Raw genomic sequence first — 24,062 nt, forward strand, 5'->3', positions numbered from 1 at the left:
TCACACAAGCATGCACACACGCACCTGCACAACAACACACACACACTTAATCTCTCTCACCCCCTCGCTCTCTCTAATTTGATGTCGGTCAATTGCAGATAACAAATTTTCTTGACTTTGTAAAGCCAGTTTCCAGCCTTTTATATGGCTGAGTATTTTGGCAGATATATGAAGTGTATATGCGTGAGGTTTAAGCGCAACTATAAATCTGTTTTGTAAGTTGCTTGAAGTGCCCTTTAACTTCAGCACTATTGATTAGATTCATCCTATCTGGATTACATTTGTACACGGGGAGACTTTTAAAGCTACATTCACAGCGAAGCCGGCAAGGGACCTTGTGTTAAGAATCCCATTACCGTAACAGGATTTGTGTCCACTGCTTCACCGTCTTGTCTTTTGCAAATCAACCTTGGCAAAGTTGTAGATAACATTGCTTGCTTAAACTCCATTGCTTCACACGACTTAAGAAAGAATAGATATTCTGCAAAATTGTTTTCAATATCTTAAATTACGCGTTTTATGACTTTGTAGAACCTAATGACCTGATTTAGAGCTTGGGGGAAAGGGTACTCTGTCATAAAGTAATGGATATACAGTCCGCGTTATTACAAGTGGCTAGGATATAATGCACTTGTAGTAGGCTGGGCGGGCTGTCCGTCACGTTTGTGATGGAGTAACTAATCAGTCCAAACTTTAAATCGGGCCAAAATAATTTCCAATACATGCTAACTTTAGATTTACATTCAATTGGCATTAACAGTTGATTTATATAATTGTGTTTATAAATATATTTGTGAATGATTTATTTGGAATGTTCTGATTTCTCACTGGAAATCTGTCTCACAGAAACAACCAGCCTCGTGAGCTTCTTAAATATAATGACAAATACGTAGCTCCTCTCCTTGCCCTGAGGATAAATTCCTGAAATCTGGACAGGTGTCCTATTTTTTGTACCCAAGCCCTACTGCAGTGCATGCAGGCGGGATGGAGGGAGTGAATTGAAAATTGTGCTATGAAGATGACAGAGCCAATAAATCCCATCACTGATAAAAGATTAGCATATCAATGCATCACCCCACTTCCCCATCGAATTCCTTACACTGTGAAGATATACCAAGCGGTAACAAGTCTTCGACTGTCAGCCAGCTACAGACATTCTAAAGTCATGATCCTGCCATGGCCCATATTGAAAGAGGTCTTAAAATACACCATTATGAGCTGAAGAAGTGACAGCAACATCTGAGTCACAGATGAACTTCTAAAAAATCCAGACAGTTGACCTGCAACATCACCCATTTCAGCATGAAAATATAGTTTATTAAATAGGTAACAAGAACCTCAGGTATAAAACAAAAATCACCGAATGCCGGAATGCCCTCAATACGTCTCGCTTGAGAAGGAATAAATCCATCTCCATCTTATCAAAGTACATAAGTGGGAGAGAGACTGTTTCTCACTGCCTCCAGGCAATAATGCCAGTTATGTCACTCACACTTCTGCAACCCAGTGGGAAAATGAAGGCATCTAAGTGAGCCCAGATTTACTAAGGATTTTTGCTGGCGCATAGTGATGTAAAGTCCTGCAACGATATTTACTATGCTGTTCAAAGGAAAAATACTCTTTTTTTCAGTGCAGACACACATTTGCACTGCATTGCAATTCTTTGCGTCAACTGCACATTGCTGAAGCGCAACTGTGGATCAGCTCAAATACCCTTCAGCTTTGATGTAAATCCCAGTCTATTGAGGAAGCCAACCAGGCTTCACATCAAAGACTAACTCCTCCTTTAGGCAGGTGTGAACAAGGAGAAATGTGTTCACATCTCCAAAAACCTAAGCATTGCATTTGTGTTGTAGTGCACAGCACACATTTAATGTGTGTGATTGTTCTGAGTTTGTCTTGGAATAGAAAATTGAGCTAGAAGCAGTGCTTAATTTGAGCCGCTGGTTTCCTGTGATCAGCACCGGCACTTGAGCACCAGTTAAGGACGCATTCATTTTTGGTAGGCACAGGGAGATTAAGTGATTTGCCCAGAATCACAGGATGTTGAGCCAACCCAGAGACTCGAACCTGGTTCGCCTGCACTGAAGTCGACAGCTCTGGTCATTATGCCACACCCTCCCCCCCACTTGTAGGGTTTCATGGTTCTTATTTAGGCAGTGCTAACAGGAGAAGTGGACTGGTGGAAGCTGTTTCCTGACAAGAGCTCTGACACTTATTCTTTTACAAATTAACCACTGGCTGAAAGGGTATGCTTCCAGTACAAATCCAAAGCTAAAAAGTACATACTGAACTTTTTTATCATGGTGGCAGTCTGTGTGTCACACAAAGTAGCCTTCTTGTGCACCGGTGGAGGAAATGACAGCAGCAGAAGTCCAATCTTAGTACATATGGCTCTGTGCTGTGTTTTTCCCCATGCACATTGCAGACATTTTGGTTGCTGTGTTGTGTGAAAAAAGTAAATCTGGTTCTAGGAATTGGACATCAATCAACAATATTCCTCGACTTCACCCCTAGAAATCCTCAGAAAGAGTCAGTAGAAAAATGGGAAAAAATGTCAGTACATTATTTAAGAGCAAATGACCTGAAATCGTATATTACAATACTCTAGTGAAGAAAGGTTTCTCAAATTCAGTCACTTCTAGCATCCAGCTTGCCCTTGAAGGTGCTAGTGTCATTTTCTTCTGTGCTGCTGGCAAATCAAGGCCCGAACATATACAAACAACTCCATGGCTTTAACATTAAGTAAAAATCAAGTTACTTGTTTGACATTTCACATGACAGTTGGCTAAAACATCCTTTTTTACTCATTGCAAGTACATCTGCAATTGAGCAAAACCACGGTGAGAGAATTGAAGAATGAAGTATCATAACTGCAGCAGCACCAAGCACAGAAGCAGTATTACTGGGAGCCTAAAACCGAACAAAGAGGAAACCTGCCAGAAACAGAGTGCTACCTAAGTAGACAAGCAAGGGAAAAAGAAAGATGACACTTATCCTGGACATCAAGGTCACTGCTACCAGAATGTGGGTAACTCATTCAGTAGGTTCCTGCAGATAAAATATGTGACCAGTAGTCCTGACAAGGAATCATACTCCAAAACAGGAAAGAAAACCACAGAGCATCTCTTGTTAATCATAGATGTAGGAGAAGGTGAGTTACCCCCTAGAGAAGCTTTGGACTGGTTGCTCGAAAATGACTTCGGGTCACAAATGTATGTGGTTAGCGGTCCTGCTCCCCAGGAGCCGCCCGGATGTATATTCACCACATCCTCTAGCCAAGCGTAGCCAGAGGCTTCTAAATAAATGGGACCGGACCACTCGGGTCTCACTCTGACACTGTCACATGGTGTGTCTGAATTGTATGTTCTGGGGATGCGGGAGCAGGATCTACCTTGCACCGAGTGCCATTAGGCGTCGGGTGCATCAGGTAACCCCGATCATCACAACAATATCCGGGGAGGGTTTTGTCATGATCCGGACAAGGCCAGCACAGCCACAACATAGCTCAATACTTCCACTGAACATCGTGAAACTGAAATTTAGGGCCTGATTTAGAGTTCGACGGATATGTTTCGCCATAAAAAATGTGACGGATATCCCGTTCGCCGTATTACAAGTGACATTGGCTATAATGCAACTGTAATACAGTGGACGGAATATCCGTCACGTTTGTGACAAAGTAACCCATCGTCCGAACTCTAAATCGGGCCCTTAGTTATACAAACGAGCACTGGCGTGACGAAAGTTGAGGGGGCCCCCCTGCAAAGTACATGGAGGGGCCCCGCTCCGGAATGAATTCGGAGCTCTCAGGCCCGACTACTGTGCTGAGGGGGGCCCCTGAAGCTCTGTGGCCCCCCTGCACCACGGGGGATGCGGGGCCCTGTGTTACGCCCCTGCAAACGAGAATACACAATATGCAGAGAATATTCCTATTATTTCCTCACTGTAGGTCTTGCAATTTTCAGACTGGGCGGGGCTTCATGAGCGATTTCTGAGGACACTAGTGGCATTGTGATGGCTCCAGCTGTGGATTACGAGTTTGAGGTTTGGATGGAAGGTAGAAAAATGTGTACTTCTGTTCTTTCTGGGAGATTTTTTTCAGGGAATGCTGCAGGCATGCAAATATACAGACTTATGTTATCTCAGTGTGCTAGTACAGCATGTTAGGACTTTCTATCTAGCTTTTCATCATTTCTTTAGATGGCTTGTGTTTGAGCCTGGCACACTGCTGGCTTATTGCTAACTTGCAATGGCATCGTTGTTAAAAAGAGGATACTCTTTGGCAGGTGCACACCTTTCTCACTGCTGGTATTAGGTCTAGTTTCAGAGCATCCAGTGGCTTTAGTACCACCAGGGCTTTAAGTGGGATGAAAAAACTGGCGGGATCTCTCAAAGGGGTGTGGCTAATGTAATTAAGGGTGTGGCTTAAAAACACATAAGCTAAAAATGCGTGCTTAGCATAGTGTGCCGCCAGACTTCTATTTTGCTGTTTCTGAGATTGCATCCAGATATATGATACAACAAGTAACATCATACCTACACCAAGTTATGACTGTTGGCTTTTTTCAATGGTTGTTAGTTGCATAAGATAAATAAGCATTAACTATGACTTGTGTATAATATTGAAAAAGAATCACACCACGACAATGTTGCTGCTCCAGTGTTTCAAAAAGAGAAGGGAAATCCAGAGAGAAAATGACTCTCTTTAAAGGATTTCCCTTCCCCTACAATGCTCACCTGGCATGACGTCATGCAGTAACTTCTTTACTAGTGAGAAGTGAGCACTGTGAGCACGCCCAAACTTGTGAGAAGTGAGCAGTGTGAGCAGCGCACATCAATGTGCATGCTGTCACTTCAGTCTGGAAACCAACGGACCGCCTGTGTCAGGGCACAAAACAGAGCCCGATAGAGACCCGTTTGGAGGCCTCCTTTAAAAAACTGCCGGTGCTCAGCACCGATGAGACCCGTCCCACTTAAAGCGCTGAGTTCCACTGTTCAGTTAGAGAACTGAAAAAAGGAGCAGCAAATTTACAAAGTTTTTAACCTGAATTTAATATGAATGGAGAAGGTTATTACCTCCTGAGGAAGGGGGCATTTATCGAAATGCATAAAGGAAAAATCAGTTCCTCATCATTCATTTTTATTTGAAAAAAAAAACAATTATTGAATTATATTGTCCAGAAGAATAGTTTAATTAGAAATGTGTATTAATAAATCCTAACCCAAGAATATTGAGGAAATTGTGATTTATTTTACGAGTGCAATTTTTTGCGAAGGAGAATATTCTTTTTGAAGTTGATTTACTTTTGAAACTCCTCTGTGGACATAAGAGATGTTTATGCAGTAGTCTCCTTTCGTTTTGGAGGAAAGCAATGTGCTTGCTCTATGTACGTGTGTGTGTGCGCGCGCATACGTCAGTTTCCAGCGTATATGTGTGGTATAAGTATTACAATTGCACAAGCAGTATTGGTTTCAATAACTGCAATTTGCTATTGCTATTTCCAAGCAAGATGTCAACATTTGAATTATTGCTCATAAACCAGGAGTATACATTTATAATTAGAGAAATATGGTTTTCACCCAGGGGCGACAATGAAGTGTGTTTTACCATGTACTAAAGCCCAGCATTGTCAAAACCAATAGGTTTGGCAAGCCTTTTAAGTTTATGGACCAGAAATAAGGTCATAGTCAAAGCCTCCGAGTACGCTTCATTATTTCTTTAGCATTGTCCTCCTAGCAGAAGTAGACGTCAGTCGCTCTGTTGCCGAATGTAGTTTCTAGGACGCAAAAACATGAATATTTATCGCTAGTAGCTAATTTCTAGAAGAAGCAGAAATGGTTTTCAAATATAGATGTAGGAATATGTTTGATTTAATTTTTTTATAATGTGCATTATGCGTCTGCTGTGCTTGTAAGATCTCCAAAGCAGCATGCTCATGCAAAGGTCAAACAGTAAGAGGCATCTACAGAAACTCTCTTGGATGCAGTTGGTTATGGGGTCAGCATCAAACACTGTCCTCATACAAATGGAACTTTCTGGAGATTCAGTGGACTGGAGCGATGAAAACATTTTGTTGCCGCTTGACGGAAGAAGTTATCCAGCGGCGGAGAGAAGATAGGCGTGGAGTGAGTGAAGATGACGGGCTCATCAATCTAGTCTGTAAATGGGCTGAAGCATGACTTGACAATAGTCTGACTGACTCTCAGCAATTGTCAGCAAAGAAGCTTTTTGGTACAAGGGGCTTCTGCGGCAAAGATTCAGCTGTGATGAGAGGGCAGCTCGGACACTGTCATTTAGTCTAATATGTGCCAGATGATCTGACCCCTCTTCAGTTGTTTATGCATCTCTTGAAAGAGGATCTTAAGATGGGTCATGGTAGAAAGTCTTCCTCAGGGTATTTCGGGAAAGGCAGTGTTGGCAGAACACATAATGTACCAGCACCGAAAAGGCTTTAGCGAAAACACATAGGACTATTAAAGCTTAGTATTCCTTATTGATGCAGGCTATAGGATCCTTTGATCAAAGTCTAGGTTTTCTAAAAGAAGCCTTTCATCAGCCGGTACACATTGTATGTCCAATGTTGCGCTAAAACATCCTTGCATTTTAATTGGCTATTGTACTACTGAATAGCGACACCAACATTATCTTGGCACTTGAATTTCCAGGGGCGAAATATTGAAAAGGAAGTGCATATGGGAAAGCATGTATTTACTTTTCCTAACTTTACATCTATGCAGCTTGAAAATATATGTACCACCAGAGGATGTGGCCTAACAGATAGAGCGGGCGACCTCAAAGCTGGAGAACCGGGATCAAGTCTCGGCAGGGGCGCTCAACAGCCTGTGATTCTGGGCAGATCACTTAATCTCCCAGCGCCTAACAAAATCAATGTGTCCATCTGTAATGCAACTGGTGCTCATGTAAAGCGCTCTGATACCTTTGGGTCAGGTTTGCGCTATATAAAACACATTTTTTTAAATGTGGAATTCGGTAAAAACAAATCTGGGCTTCCTTACCTGTCATTATTTTATTTTCGCTACTCTGTCCTCCGTATTGTATCCAATTGAAATTGTGGATTCCATATTCAGGCGATACAACCTATTTGACAGCATACTAAGCTTCAATGCTGTGTTTTCCCCATAACAACAACACAATGCCCCCACATATACAACGTACGTGGAAAGGCGTCTGGGGCAAGAGGAGCCCATTATGTGATGCCTGTGAAAGCAGAAGTAAATGTTCATGCATTGCTCCCTGTTAGAAAACAAAAATAGTGTCACTGACTGCCAACCTTCCTTCTGCACGATCGAAATTAGTGATCTAGGGTGTCTAATGATGCATACAATCCAAAGATTTCAGCAGTGTGGCATTATCCTAGTCCATCATCCCAAGCAGTGGAAGGAAGTCTGGTCTATAGAAAGTGTGGTGGACACATCCTTTGACAGAGTCAAGTTGGGTCATGGTTTCTGAATGTCATTCTTCGACAGAGGCTAGTGGAGTCATGTTTCTGAATGTACATAACATGAAAGTGATACACCAATTAGTTTGAAATTGAGGATTGTATCCTCTTTTGAGTACAGCTAGTCCCTAGAAATATTGTTCCTTGACCAGATGTCAAAGTCGGAGTTTTGTTAAGACTTGGGGCCCAAATGTATCAAATGCATCTGCTACAGCATTTTTCATGATGTTTTTTTCGGTGCTGTGGGCATGGCTCTTACTGTGATATTATTGTTCGTCGCATAATCCATTAAGTGCCTCTCTGTAAGTGATGTTTATGTTATTCTTTTTCCAATGGTCGGCTCTTGTTTTCCTATCTCACATTTTATCTGTCTTTCTTCCGTCTCCTTCCTTCTTGAACACACTTATTTCTCAAATCCTCTTGTTTTGTTCCCTCCTTCTCCTTGCCACTATGACCCTCTGTTCTTTTGTAATATTTTGGACAGATCAAGTCATGACTTTAAGAGATAGAAAATGCAAACCTGAAACCCTGTCTGCGAAATTAGTTTAAACATTCCTCTAGCAAGGTCTCTAGTGAAGGATTAGCAGGCGTGTTCCTGCCATCTTCATATGAGTCTTTTTTAATCTGGCTTACTGAAGTGTTAGAAATTCACTCACATGCTGAGCAATAAACTGTATCTGTGTTCACAGAGGATATAATGTTACTTCCTTCTGTATATGCTTTTGTCTGGATGAAGGGTGTATACATGTGGCCAGTGACATGGCACACTGGGGTCAGGTCAGGTCCATGGATGTCTTATCAAATGTTCGCCAATTAGCTCAGGAAACCACGATGTTCTGTGCGGGCTCCAAAGGATGAGTACCACGACGGTTGTTAGCACATTGGCAAAAATCAAAGAGGAACCCACACTAGAAAGGCACTGAAGAGAGGACTAAACAGCAGGAAGTAGAAAATTAGATCGGAAGGGGAAAGGTATTCATGGAGTAGAGCGTATGAGATAGGAGAGAAAACCCAAGCTAGAGGTGAAGCTGAGAACAGCATAGAGCGTAAGACACAAACTTAACCCTTACAATAGAAAAACGAAGGCACCTCATCTACTCATCTATATTTCATCCTACAAAACATTGATCAAAGGTGTTTGACACAGCAGTTGTTGTTTTACAGTTGTTGTTTATGGTTGCGTTGATATCTTAGCTGCATTCTGTGTCTCTGAGAGTACAATGCTAAATTCTTAAATTCTGTTTGGCACAACACTGTCATCTGCCTTCCCCACACCTACGAACAGAGATTTTGTATGCATGCCTGGGAAGGGAGAGGAGCTCTTGCCCAGTCTCAAAAAAGGAAGCATTTTTAATCGTCTCGTCCATCTAAAATGTCCTTATGCATTTGAGCGCTTTTCTATTATGCCCAATGATAAATGTATTGACTGTATGGATTAATCTGGAAATCTCATCTGTATTCCATACCGATAATCTTAAAATAATGTTTCACAGGTTGCAGACTATTGGCGGTTTTACTTGGATTTAGGATTCATTTATATGCAAATGCTCCAGATCGCCTGTGCTGTACCGCTAACCAATTAAGATTGGATGAAAGCATAGAGATGTGAGAGGGAAATCAAAAAAGGGATGCTCTTATTTTCTGTGCTCATAAAATGGAGGTTATATTCATCAGATCTCATCATATGATTGTCTTGTTGAATAACTAGACCTCTGAACCTAATTCAGTAATAGCACATCCATCTAAATCTGTTAGGACTGTGCGGGCGGCCGTGTGTGTGCAGAGGACAGCAGGGAGACGGAGGGGAGATTAGCCGGCTTTGCTATTTTTGAAACTGTCTTCTGAATATGTAAAGCTCAACCAGAAAGGCTATCTCAGTAGTCATTGATATATTGAAGGCTTTTTTTGTTTTTACTTAAAACTTCTACATTTTCTGTTGTACAATGTCTGGACAAGTTGTGTCTAAGGTGTCAATCCTCAGAAGGACATGTTTTCAGTACTCTGCCTCCCTTCACCCCTCCACTTAACCAATAGATAGCTCTATAGGTGAAGTGTGTAAATGGCCTGATTTACGAGTGCTAATTTGGACTGATCTTTTCTAGGTATATGAGTAGACATTCACACATACAAAGTGATAGTCACTGAAAAGTCAACACAAGCAATAGGTGTCACATGTAAAAAGGGAACACCTAGCTGTAGTGCATTGTGTGTGGAGTCCAATGCTGATTGTATATAGACCTTGATAGGCTATGTTTTTAAATATAGCTTTATTGGTTGTTTTTCCTTTATTGCAATCTGCTAAAACATTTGGAACATTCGGTCTTGCTCCATCTGCAGAGCAATTAGCGTTTGTATTACAGTCAACACAGTTCACATTTACTTTCACTTTACCTTCGTAGATAGTAATCTGTACTGTAAATAATGCTACTCTAGAGTGATTTACATGCACCCTTGATCTATGTGTTCTCAAGGGAGTTGCCCCAAGTAAGAATATATATTTAAAGTCAGCTAGTGCAACTTTTAACTAAAAGTGTTAGTGGTGTGTCTCCCAGTGCCCCCCCCAAATAAGTCTGTGTTATATTGCTTCTTTCGATAAGAATTATTTTACTGTTGGTTCAGTTGTAAGGGGATCTCTAGCCATCTTCAGTTGGGTCATGTGTGAGTGGGGTGTCTGTATCTGGCCGTTTCCTTTAAATTCTTTCCCATCTGTTTTCTCACTAGGTTCTCTTGTATAGTTCTCTGGGCGCTTGGCTTCTACCTATTTAGCCCCTCTATATTTCCTCCTCCCCTTCCATTTCTGGTTCGTGTCTGGCCTCCCAGGTTCTTTAAATTTCTGTCCAAAGGTCTGCTATGGGTCTTTGGCACATTCCTCGTGCATCCTCTGATTGGAGAACTCTCTGTCCTGCTCGGGCACAGGTATCTACATTACTTTCCCATGTTATCACAGGGCCCGTCTGTGACTTCCACTGCAATGCAATCTGTCTCCTCGCCAGAACCAGTGCGAGATCTATGAATCTATTACCCACTTTCTTGGCCTTTGGTCTGGGGAATAGGCCTAATAAGCAGACCTCTATTGTATTAGGCAGGTTGCGTGCTAGTGTTTTCCCGATCGTGTGTAGAACTTTCTCCCAAAATGTTCACAGGTGCCCACACTCTCAGGTCATATGGGCAAAACCTGCATCCCTCAAGTGACATCTTGGACAGCCTCAGGTTTCGCCTCCATGCATAACATTCACTCTATGTGGTGTCCGTTGCCCTCATTGCTTTGCAGTGACGGACTAACTTCTACCGGTAATCTAGCCGTCAGTGCCTTATGACCGTTGTTTAAATCTTGGAATTTGATCCTGGCTTAAACTAGCATCAAGCGGAGTATATTTGGTGTAGTTTGAAGGCGCGTTACGTATGCCGCTGCTTGTTCTTTGTTGATGACCACCATTGCCACACGGAACTCTCCTTGTTAAAGCCTGTCATTGAGATTTTTGGGTTAGGGTGTGTAGGCCACTTTGCAATCTTCCAGCTGCGCTGTGACTTTCGCTGAGGTAATTTCAACTCACTTGTTGGGTTAGAGAAGCGTCTTGACTTTGATGTAAGATGGCCCCTTTGGCCATTGCATTTACTAGACGATTAAATGATAACTCAACATTGAGGAGTACGACAAAATTCATTTTTGAGTGTGGATGTCCTACGAATTTGAGGGCCCTTGTTAAGAAACTTGAATTTTGGCTTGAAAGAAAAATAACGTATATTAATATTTTTGTTTCCACCTGAATCTATGTGACATAACAATATAGTTATATATAACGTTTCATTAACCTCTTCTGTGCCCATGACGAGATAGTCTCGTCATGGAGCACGGTCGCGCTGTGCCCATGACGAGACTATCTCGTCATGAAACCCGCCCACTAATGAAACGCCCGGCACAGGAGGGGGAAAGGGCGTGGCACAGAAGGGGTTAATGTTTACTGAAAATCTTTGCATTGTGATAACTGATAACTACTGCAATGCCTGTCTAACAAAACCCCTTGTTGGTCAAGATTGGCAGGCATTGGCTACACGGGTGAGGGTAGGGGCAAGCCTTGCGGCTCTGCAGAGGGCATATGCACACACAGTCTACTCAGTTCATATTATTATCATCATCATCATTATTATCATTTTCATTATTATTAATAATACCATCATTATTATTGTTGTTTTTGTTATCATTTTGATATTATTATCATGACTATTACTATTAATATAATTGTTATCATTATCATTATTATTGTTATTATTATTCTCATTATCATAGAATTCTATTATCGCCATCAACAATATTGATACATCTATTCTATAATTTATCCTTTAAATCTCTTCTGTACATGAATTGCCGAGCTTCTTATCTGATATTAACCCTTCAGTATCATGCCATAGAATAAATGCCATTTATAGCAGGAGGACCTTTCAAAAGGTGCTCATGCTATTGGTGGGTTTGGTTACTCTCATGAGATCAGCTCTCGTCTCTGCCCTTGAGTTCAGTCCACCATGGTGGCCGCCACTATTTTTGAGATGTTTCAGCCCACGTGGGAGCTGGTCCTTTGACCGCTCCTCCAGCAGGCGTTTTCAACACCTTTTTGGGTCCCTTTCTTGTATTGCAGCTTGTAACACTACAAAACTCAGAAGACTGACAGCCCCGCCACTCCCCTCTTCATTCACTCGTTGGCGGAGCTGAATGCGTGCTCCTGCGTCACGCTGAGAGCAGATTTTTCCCTTTGCCTTTGTTGGCTTGGGCTGCATGGAAATGCGTGTTTTACATTAGCCCACACAAGCCTGCAGAGTGATAAGTTGGTAATAACCGCTTGAGTATTCAGAAGTTCCTTTCTTATCATAATTTCTGTGATGTATTGCCTTATCACTGACATTAATTGAAATGCTGCCGTTCTGGCATTAGCATTTGTCTTTTCTCTTCTATTCACAGGGTGGAAAGTAATTACCGTGGGTTTCCTTTATACCTGCCAAAGCAGTCATTGTGTTTTGAGTGATTTCTCCCTATGCGACTTACATGCGCCGGTTGTGACTAACCAGTTGGTTCCGTGGGTGCTATGCCAGTGGGCTTTGATGATTTGCTAATAAGACTATTTTAGCAATGTTGGCCTCTTCAAACAGTCCTAGTAGCATCTCTGCCTTAGGTTGGAGAACATAGCGGTCCACTGCAGTTGAAATATGTAAAAAAGATTTAAGTTAAAAAATCCACAAATAAATGAGTTTTAAGTACAGCAACATTTGAAAATCTGAGTTTATTAAATACAACTTAAATCTTGATATGTTACCTTCCTTATTCTTGTATACCCTCCATGTACTTATGTATCTATATATTTATTACTCTACTCCTACTGTAAAATAATAATAATAATTTTGAGTATCTTCAATGCACTACCCTATATTTAACCCTATTCCTCTCTCAATATATCCTCTACCTCCACTCTCTGACTCATCCCAAACCTCATTCTAGAATTATGATCTCCAAAATAACCCTTTTTAGACTCTTCCCTCCTCTAGTCCTCCTTTTTCAAACCTCCTTTTACTACTATGATCTCCCAGACAACCCTTTCTAAATTCTCCCCTTAGACTCATGTGAATGCTCATTTTACTACTATGATCTCCCTAGTCCATTTCTAGAGACTGTTCCCTGCTTCATCTCTCCCTTACTGATCTCAAACCTTTTACTACTATTATGATCTCCCACGAAACACTAGACGCTTCTCTCTTCTTCCCTCCATTATCCTTTTCAATCCAACTAACAAACTTACATGTCCACAGCTCAAATTAACTCATATTTCTCTATACTAATTCACCACTAATCCTTTTTGGGTTCCAGAATAGCATGCTATTTGCTGAAAAGTGCTCTCGCCACGTCAGGCGTAGTAAGCGTTATATAAATACAATTACAATACGATCATGAGTAGCTCCCCTCTATGTAACCCAGCTTATTGAATATTGTGCTTTTTTAAGCATTCACAAGCTGATGTTAGGAGGAAAATGGTTGAATTTCCAAGATATATTTAAAGCTGGTATTTCAATGATAAATCATGCTGCATTGGGGCGGGACTCATTTTTAATATTATTACCTTGATGCCATGGGCATTGCAGTTATGGCTGTTGTGTTACCCTTATTGAGAAATTCCAAATCGATAAAGCATTTTTTTGCATTAGTGCTGATGCACCGAGGTCACTACTGGTAATCTTGCACCAAGTGGCCCTAATATTATCTTGTTTTATCTGGTCACTATTACAACACGGATAATATTTGTTATTAACTCTGGATGATTTTTTTGAACATAAGTAGCTCTCATTAAAGAAGAGGTTGACAACCCTTGCCTTACACTCTACTTACTGCAGTAGCTATTTAGCATGGATAAGCTTGGTGTTAGAATCTACCCAACAGAGAACAGTGTAGCCAGGGCCGACGTTAGTGCTGGTGGCGCCTGGTGCGACAATCATTTTTGGTGCCCCCGCCCCCATGACCTCTTCCTCATATTCTCTCACGACCACTGGGTAAAAGTGCCCCTCATCTCTCCAAACATACGTTATTGCTAAACACAGCATCCCCCCCTGCCCCCCCAAGGTCAGCGCCCACTCCACAGGACAGCGCCCAGTGCGGCCGCACCAGTCGCATTGCCCTAAAGACGGCCCTGAGTGTAGCCGTTCACAGTGACTGATCGTGTTAACACGTGACAGCAAACTCGCTACCTCTCTGAAAAATCTGAAGTAGTACAAGCAATGGCAAAGCCAATAGGTCTGGCTTTGATGTGTGAATACATGTAAACAGAAGTATTCACTAATGCTGCTTGCTTACATTGCCTGCCCAATCAAATGTTGTTTTTATCACATTAAAGCCTATCTTGGCATTGCCACTGATGAGAAAATGTTGCTCAAAGGATTGATTTCTGTATGGAATGAATATAGGACGCAAAGAATTGAATGTGACGAAAAGTGAGGATTGAGTGACTTTTCATGGGTAAAATATCAAATAGTCCCTCATGAATTCCAAAGGAAGCACTTTCTGGAAGGCAAAGTGATACACTAAAAAGCCAATAGAATTACATGAGAGTGATACTCTTCTTTGTGGAGCACCAGTCCACTCTATTTACATTTATAAACTTTTGTAACAAACTGTCTTGCAGACAGCAGCGTTGTTAAGGAGACCTTAGGTTTACACCCGACCTAGAACAGTAGTAAATAATATTCCTTATAAAGGCTATTAATGGAGCATTTGTACATACATTTTATTTTTCACAGAAAAAGGCAGGCTTGACTCGCAAATCTTGTTGACTTACCTCTGGAAATGTATAACAATTCACACCTTTTCAAAAAAAACTTTGTGAATCTCTCCCTCTCCATAGTTTTTCACTTCCTGATTTTTCCTGGCCTATAATGCCCCAGCTTTGCATATTCTGCTCCCACTTTCCTGTCCAGGCACCCAGGCTCCTAAGGTTGGCTACCCATAACACACTACCACACTTCACTAATGTAGTACAAGCATTTTGGGTGACAGCACTAGATTCACACTGATCCTTCCTTATTCCCTATCTCCTACACCCTACTTTTCTTTTTCATGTCCCTCCTTTCCAGGTTTCCGTAAGCATCAGCTGATTTGAGGCAGTCTCCTGGATGAATTAATGGTTTTAGGGTCAACCAATATAATGCATGATAACATAATTTGACTTAAAAGAGCAATTTGTGTTCATTCCTATGTGATTGATTGCTTGATTTCCGCAAAAGATTTTTTAATACATCTCTCTTTTGTTTTCCTATAAATTCAGATTTATCCATCTCTGGACCTAACTCCATTGGCAGCACGACAACCAGTTCCACACATCGAATCACCAACACCAATGTGGGCAGGACCACAACCACTACCACCACTACCACCACTGCAGCACCTGTTAAAAGGAACAAGAGCACCAGCACCCCATCCCCAGCAGTATTTGTGCCAGAAGAAGTGGTTACACCCCCAGCACCAGCTTCCTCTCAGCTTCCAGCCATTGGGGCGGAGAGCTGTGAAGCTGCAGAGGCACGGGAAATTGTGTGGTTCAAGACGCGGCAAGGACAGATGGCAAAACAGCCGTGTCCCGTGGGGACTGTAGGTAAGCCAGTTGGAATGACCTGCAACGTTAATTAGTGGACATCTGCTAATGCTGATTGATTGACCTGACAGAAATGTATTTGTTTAGTGACTACTTGAAAGTAATTTGTTGTCCTCTGCTACGAAATGCATCTTCTAAGAGGGTGAAAAGGTATCCTTAACTCTAGGCAAAACAGTAATTATAATCAATTACGCTACCCACTGTAGATACTGATATCAAACAAAAACGTCCCTAACTAAAATAATAATGCCTGCTTGTCAACAATCAATCAAGAGGAATATGCCTTCTTACATCGCATGCCTTTTCTCCACATGCAATAACAATGCGGGCGTTACAACGACCGCGTTGTAACAACGCATACCATTACCCTGCAGGTCGTAACAACGACTTGCTTTGGGGGGGGGGGGTACGCTAAATGTTGGAATAGTATGATTTACTATTCCAACTCCAGTATGTGCAACACCTTCTGCCCCCTCCGCAGGTCATTGTTATGACTTGCGGGGGATTAGTATGTGTTGTTACAACGCAGTCATTGTAACGACCTTGTTGTAATTACACGCTTTGAAAAGGATTTTTGGTAAGCGCTGTTTACCATCAAGAGACTTGTAAAGCATGACTACTCGCCCGTAAGGGTCTCAAGGCACAAAAATCATTGACATAATATCTGAGAATTTTTCTGACACATGCATAACTGTCCTCATAACTAGTTTTCAGATCAGTAGTCAGCTATAAACTAATAGAATGTATGAACGGGAACGAATAACAGTGCAGTGTTTACTAATAGTCTGTTGGAGAAGTACCACCATAAATAGGTATTGCTATTAGCAGTAAGAGGAAAGCTGGGGAGCAAGGATCTGACCTCAGTCTCAATGGTAATACTGTGCATGCTGATGAGGGGTGCAAGGATATTCTCACACTCCTGCCTGTACGTGCACATATATACTACACATATGGTAGGCTGGAATATATGCAGATAGGCTTTAGGAAAACAGGCGTAGAGCGTTAAGAAATGAAGCTTGTCCGTAAGCAGCCAGACAGTGTGTTCTTATTTAATGAGGTGTTTTGATCAAACAGGAAATTAGTTTATTTCTAGTGGAGGTATGATGGGTAGGAATTAATTTAGGGATTTCCAGCTGGCGATGCCTCAGGTTTCATTAGGTGTAAATCTAGGCACCAGATGTTGCAGAAACTAGGTTGCAATGACTTTGGAAACGGAGCCTGGATCGTAAGGCTAAGAATCATCTCTACGTAAAAGATGAGCCATGTGTGTGTAGTGTGTACAGGAAACGTGTCCTGGTCAGCCATAGACTCATAATCTATTTGAAGACTATACTTGCACTCAAGAGAACCTTATAATATTGATAGCTGACGTTGCCGTCTCCTTCCACATCACTGATGCTCCCTTGCCTTGGGTGTCTTGGTGAGCTTCCTCTTCCCCAGGGAATGCATTTTTATTCACCCCTCAGCGTTTTTCTTGAATCTGAGGCCATGGATTGCTGAGACTGTTTCAAAGAAATAAAGAGCAGTGCGCTATGCTGAATCTCTTGATTTGATGCACATATAACACCAGGGTCTGAGGTTCAAATGGCAACAGTTTGGGCCGCCACTGTCAATCAAACAATCGCCCAGCCTCTTTGATAATACTCATATTGGATTGTGTGGTTGCACTTCTTCAAGAGCAACCTGTAGTACATGAGCACCCCACAATCTCCTCCGAGTGGCACCCCTTTTTGTTTTGTATTGTTATTGATCACTTTGAAGAGATGTTTTGCCTTACTGCTAACAGGATGGGATATCTTCTCCTGCGCAACCCTGTCTGCAATTGGTGATATATACAGTGGTGCAGGAAAGGGATTCTGTTTGCTAGGAGTGTGGCAAAAATGTTAGTAGGATTTCCTAGAATACACGGTGTATGTGAACATCCACTGCAATAAATACAACGAGATTGTTTGAAAAGGTAACGGAGAATGTCAGTTTAATGTATGGAGACATTTCTTTGAACATTTACTGCCCTTCTCACAACAGCTGCAGAAAATTGAATTTGCCACGATTCATTCAGAAACCATACACATCTGTATTACTTGACATAAAATGATCAGCTGTGTGCATGTTCTTGATGGTTCCATTTTATGGAAGTTTCAACTGTGAGTTGCACTTGCATATTAATACCAGTTTAGTAAGCCTGACTTTTCATTCAGAAACCCCCTGACTGAATGTCCAACTGACCATTCATTAAAGCATTGCACCTTCATGCAATCAGCTGCTTGCATTTCTGTAGCATCCTCAGGTCATGTTAATATGTTCCCTTTCATCCTGTACCTAGCTGCTCAGCCAGTGTGAGTGTTCCATGTAGAATGTTGGTGTGAGGGACATGAGTGGGATGCTTGGGTGCCTGGTGTGTGACTGTGTCAGTTGGAAGATGGGCTGAGCAGCTAGGAGGCTGCTCCTGGTGGGGCTTGTTCTAGCTTGCTGTTACTTCTACTTATGGATTTAATAAACTACATAAAATCATCTCGGCTACGTCTACTTCATCACCTGAACACGTGGGGCCAGCCCACTACTATTTCTCAATAGTGACTCTTTCAACTGACTCGTCACACCATTCTGGAAAAACACTAATGGACCACATATGCTTGCTTGTGGCCGCAGGCACATATCCAAGTTGTACTTCTTCGCCAACTACTTCAGTAAAGTGTGTGCCATTCAGCTTTCTTCCATGGAAAATATCAGCATGGTATTGATGGTGGATATCTGGTTTCTGCTGCCTGGCAGAAAGCATTATCACTCCTTTATCTCATGAATGATAGGCAAGGAAGCATGCGCATATGTGATTTGGACATATCTTGATATGCTAGATCCTTTTGCTGCTTTTCCTACAGTGGACCACAAATTATCTCGGAGTCTTTTAATGTGTTCTAGCTCAGATCATTTTCGAAGCTACCAACTTCCTCCGGGTTTCCCAGTATTTGTACTGTACTCATCATTGAAAATGAATGGCCCTGGGTAGCAATGTCGATTACGTGCTCCTAGCAATGGACACGGGGTATTTGTTGATCATTGCCTTGCCTTATCTTTTAGCTACCACTGATTTGATTGATAACTGGGTGTAGCCCCATAAGTGGTATCTGGTAGGAGACAGGAGAATATCTCTTGAGTGGATGTTCTATTCCATATGGGAAAGGGGAAGGCATATGCTCATGGCCTTCACTATTCCTGCTCCCACGCTCTTGCAACATGTTGTCTTTCTCGTATTATTCAGCAAAAAAATGAGTCCTTTTTAAGGGCTGTCACCACTGCCAAGACCTCTGTAGCCAACAGTATTCGATAAGCAATACAATATCTTTTTTGGCAACCCCATTATCTAATTGTGCCCAACTTCCCATTGGGGTGGCTCAGGGGCAGGCGCTGGGGCAGGCGCAGGGACTGGCTGAAGTTTATTATTTAATAAATTGAGGCGTGGCTTGGTCTACTGGAATTGACAATGAAGATGATTGTTGTAGCTGAGTATGTCCTGACCCAGGGGCCCGGGTTAAGGTTATTTGATCCCTCATTATATGTGGAATTCACTATGTCCTTGTGCTGTACTTGCATGGTATAAGAACCTTATCATTTGAGCACAGGTAGATTCTTCAAAGAAAGTGGCATTTCACTACTTAGCATCATTACAAAGAGCACATATATTTCTACTATCCTTTTCCCTAAAAGTCACTATTTCAATCACTTTTGATGCATCTAGTCTACTTGAACGCCCTGCAAGCACTTCATCCACTTGTGGTGCTGAAGATAATGGTACTAGTTTGTTTGCTAACTCAAGTGGTTAGCTGTATCAAAAGCATGAAACCGGTAACACCGATGCCAAGCAACCTCCACCAGCTACATGTGAGATTTCTCATTTTAATGTTCTATAACGCTTTGTCAAGATTAGGGTGTTTCTTTCTTCACCCTCCAATCAACCTACAGTATGCATAATTACGCGTATAGTGTAAAATACATTTAGTCTATCTTGAGTGACGTTTCTGTGCCTGTTTATCACCCAAAAAAAGACATGAAAGACACTGGCTCTAGGAGAAATGCCTCATTTGAGGAGAAACTGTCTCTTGATGAGATATTTTCCACTCAAACTAGAGTCTTGTGATCAAAAATCACCGAACGTTTGTGGTGTGCATGAAACTTTTGCACATTTTCCTTAATCTAAAATTCGGGAATTATGCAAGATTAGGACAAAAATATTGCACAGGCCTGGATTAACACTGCAGTCTTTTGATGAATTCTGTCTTGTGGTCCACAAAATTAGTGGATTGCCTTTACATGGAATTTGTGAGCTAGGATTGAGTGATCTTGATTCTTTAAATAATATTCAGGGCTTTGGAACTGTTTGCCATCCAGGCCCAAAAAAGAACCGACTGTGTCATGTTAATCAAGCAAATGCAGGTCTAATATTTGCTCTTGTCCTACTGCTAATTATTGTTATTTTACCAGAATTTAAATCAAACATTTTCTTATACTTATATTCGATATTCTATGAGAAGGCATACGTTTTTATTTTGAACAGTCTCTGGTGCAGTATTAAAAATAACATATGATGATGAGGATGACTATGATGATGAGGATTTATGATGTATTGTCTTGCTGATGGTTCTGCCTTATGAAACAAATTCAGAAGGTTACCGTCAGCTGCAAGCAGCGGAGCTGCGCCTAAGTTAAGTATGCAGACGGGATGTGACATTTGACGAAAGTGTGACTACAATGTCTTCCTCTCATGCCCCTGTGGGAACGTATGTTCCACTCGATTCAGGTAATACCCAACTGAGGCAAGTACACATTTTACAAATCTTATGCATTATAATTGCATGCTCCCTGAAATGACCCACATGTTAGTCACGTCATTGGGGGGAGTGACCTCTTCGCTACCCACCCTGACGAAAGCCGAGGACCTCATATAGGCTGGTAGAGCTAGGGCTGAAGCATGTTGGTGATTTAGGGTCATAGGACCACCTTAACCACACCCTTATAATAAATTCTTTATCCTTCCCTCCCACTCTACTAATAAAGGATACTTTAAGAGTGGGTAAGGACTTTTATCCTTAAAGTTATGCCCCCTTGATCCCTATCTTCACAAGTGCTCCCTGGAATATGGTTGAGCCCACCCTGACCTTTAGGGGTCGTGGTGAACCCGATGATGAAGCATGCCACTACGAGAGTGGGTTAGGACTATATAAAGAAAGGCTCATTTTCCCTTCCCACCACTAACAGTGGGTGTGCCATCATACAGCGTACCATTGGTCCTACTCTAGCCTCCAAGGAGCCAGTCGTGCTCCGGAAGGGATATCTTTTTGGTCTGTAGGTTACCATCAGCCCACATGATGCTGTGGACACTCCCATCTTTTGTCAGATGCCTAAGGATTGCCAGTCACCCTCATCATTTTGGCTCTTCATCTACTTTAATGTAGAAATATTCCATGGGCTACGTTTCCACGGATCTCGAGATCCTGCTCGAGAGAGAATAATCATCACAGGTACATACAGTCCATTTACAAACATGGTGGATATAATTCATTGTTGAAGAGGCAGGTCTGACAGCCAGTGGAGAACAAATAGTGGCAGTGTAAAATGACAAATGCATCAGAGGTAGTAAAAATACGCTCAGAGGATTGCTGATAGTTTCTCATTCAGTAAGTTTGAAGCAATGGATCTGGTCAGAACGTTTGCTGCTTTGGATTACTCCCGCTACATAGCCTTGGGTCAGTGTTTGACTTGGGTTTTGTGGTGCAATATCTTGAATGTTCTCAACATGTGATTCATTGGAGGCATCACTTCCTTCTTCTATCTTCTGCATTGGAATTTCCACTCAACAGATTCAGGTCGCAGGGCACAGATCAATCCACAGCCTGAAAATATGCTGCTTTAATAAGATGAAAAAACACTTCAATGGGAAAGACGAGCAGGATTAACCTCTTGATAGAAATATAAATGGAGCACTATAAGAGCCTCTACAAATGGTTCTGTTCTGTGTAGCTTGTGTGCAATATCATCTGAGAACTCTTTGTGTTTTGGGCAAATCTGAATCACATATATTACGATCCCTGGAATTTAAAAAGAGCATCATGGAGTTTGAGTGACTGAGTTGTAATTTGGCAACCTGCAAAACATTTACTATCAATGTTGAATAACTTCTGGGTTTTGTTTCAGGAGTGGCAACCTACTTGTGCATAGCACCAGATGGGATATGGGATCCTCAAGGGCCTGACCTCAGTAACTGCTCTTCCCCATGGATCAATCACATCACTCAGAAGGTAAGTCAGACCTCCTCTCTTATCATACATCAAAAGACAGTCTCTGTGGATGTGTTAAAAGTTCCTTGGATGCATATGCCCCATTGGTTTTGACACGGCAGGGCAGTGGACTCAGCCTGGGCATATTTTACTTTTATTTGTTTATTTGTGCATTTTCTGTAAAAGTGTTGTACATGGGCACCAAGGCATGGTACATCAGAATACAACTGCATCAGTAAAACAACTAGAAGAGACAGTGGAATGGTGGCTAGTAGCACAGATCCAGAAGTACGTCTAGGAATTGTGACCTGACTTCATTTGAGTTTAAGTTCCAATGGCAGGGAGGGGTAGCTAGTGGACCGGGGTGTGTTTTCCATCTAAAGAATTCGTTTTTGAGGGCAATTTGGTGAAGATGTGGATGGAGGCATATAAATCAGCATGTAGAATATTCCAATACAATGTGGGTAAGCAAGTAAAGGATCATAGTTGGTACAGGGCACATTGATTCATCTGTGTGTGGTCAAAAATCATAGGTATTCACTTTAAAAGGTAAAGTCCAAGCTACATCAAAACTGGACTCTCATTAAAAGTGGCATGTGAGTCCCAAATGGGTCGATAACTCCAGCTATGCCCCCATTGGGAATCTCAAAAGATTAGTTATTATCACTACTGGTATTATGGAGGGGCATGCTGCATTGTTTATTGTTTAACCAGGACACATCCTCCTAGTACAATCTGGATGACATTGCCCCCAGTTGTGTCATTACAGGTTGACATGCAGAATATGCGGTCCAATATTCATAATAAGGGCCTTTGTGCATTAAAGGCTTATTGTATGCTGCATTCAGTCACGGACTCAATATTTCATTGGGGAAAATGAATGTAATCAAAGAAATTCTGATAACACAAAGGATCTGTTCAGCTCTATCTGAAGGACACCCATAAAATGTGATGCAGCCCTGGGTCAACCCTCTTACCATTATTATTTGGTGGACCCTTTTCACTGACTGAGAGGTAAAGGGAGTTGGCATTACTTCAAACAATCTCATTGCAGTGGAACCCATTTGGCTACACAATAAGGGTCAGGAATCATTAACTATAGTTAAGAAGGTTTATTACAAGTTACCGTTCAGATTAAGATAGATAAATCTCAATACCATGCTGTAAAATAACAGAATAACAAGTGGGTAAGCCAACCTCCTAAAGTTCAGGCGTACCCAAATAAAAACCAAGTTCAGTTAGAGCAATACAAAAGATCAATGACATAATTTGATGCTCAGAGAATAGTTCCTGGTTCTCTCTTCTATAAATGGGTGAAGTCTAAAATCATCTAGATTAAGTACAAACTAAAGAGGATGCTTTAAAACTCTAAAAGAATCTAAAAAATCTGGGTAATGCAGAAAAATAGAAAAATACGGGGATGTGCGGGAAGGTACGGAAAAGTGTCAGCATTTCAGAAGCTCGGTCAAGAGTCTTCTTGAGACTGGGAAATGAGTGTTAGATTAAGCCACACTCAGAAGGAGTCAGAGGCAATAAGCATAGCGATCTAAACTTCTCAAAGTCCAAGGGAAAGTGGCTTAACCTCAGACAGTGTGAACTCCAGTTATTTCCACCAGAATTTCCGAAGTAATACCCCTCTGTTCACTTCATCAGGGGCTCCATTGATCTTTCAATTATCGCGTTTTGAGCTGAAACATTACCGATTTCTCCCAGGCCAGACATGGGAACTGTATTGTCCTTGGTCACCTATGAGCCTTCGCCACAGTACTGAATGGAAACCTTCAGTTAACGCTCCAGCTCTCAATGTTCCTTGTCAAGGTCTTCGTCTCAGGCTCTCTTTATCACCAGTACAGTGTTACATCTATTCTCACACTAACAAACCATGAGAATGTACCTGCAAGGAAAAGACACGCAAGGAGAAAATGGAAAACAGCATTTTTGCAGAAAGAAATATGAGTCTAGCTATGACAGTTTAACATATTAAATCAATGGTGCACATTTAATATGTATGTGCACATTCAAACACAAATGAAGGAAAACATTTGATTCAGGTAAAGGGTTTATAAAGGGAAAATAACTTTGAGAATACATCTCTAAATGTGACTAAGAACTATATTTAAATGCAAATACAAAACATTAGTGCACACTTTACATAAGTCTTTTACTTTCTAAAGTAAATACATTTCAATAGTGTAAGGACGTTT

The 24,062-nt window shown here is 41.6% G+C and overlaps 1 protein-coding gene across 9 annotated transcripts in view; it reads left to right on the forward strand.

Moving 5' to 3' along the window:
- Positions 1-24,062, forward strand: part of ADGRL3 (adhesion G protein-coupled receptor L3) — a 1,231,414-nt gene that overhangs the window by 954,500 nt on the left and 252,852 nt on the right. For all 9 annotated transcript variants that reach the window (XM_085641132.1, XM_085641126.1, XM_085641127.1 and 6 more), the window contains 2 exons: positions 15,263-15,586; positions 21,776-21,879. In XM_085641132.1, coding sequence (XP_085497258.1) covers positions 15,263-15,586; positions 21,776-21,879 — 428 coding nt within the window. The remainder of the gene's footprint in view (positions 1-15,262; positions 15,587-21,775; positions 21,880-24,062) is intronic.

The sequence above is a fragment of the Triturus cristatus genome, chromosome 2_2 (assembly GCF_964204655.1).
Source record: "Triturus cristatus chromosome 2_2, aTriCri1.1, whole genome shotgun sequence".
NCBI classification, from domain to species: domain Eukaryota; kingdom Metazoa; phylum Chordata; class Amphibia; order Caudata; family Salamandridae; genus Triturus; species Triturus cristatus.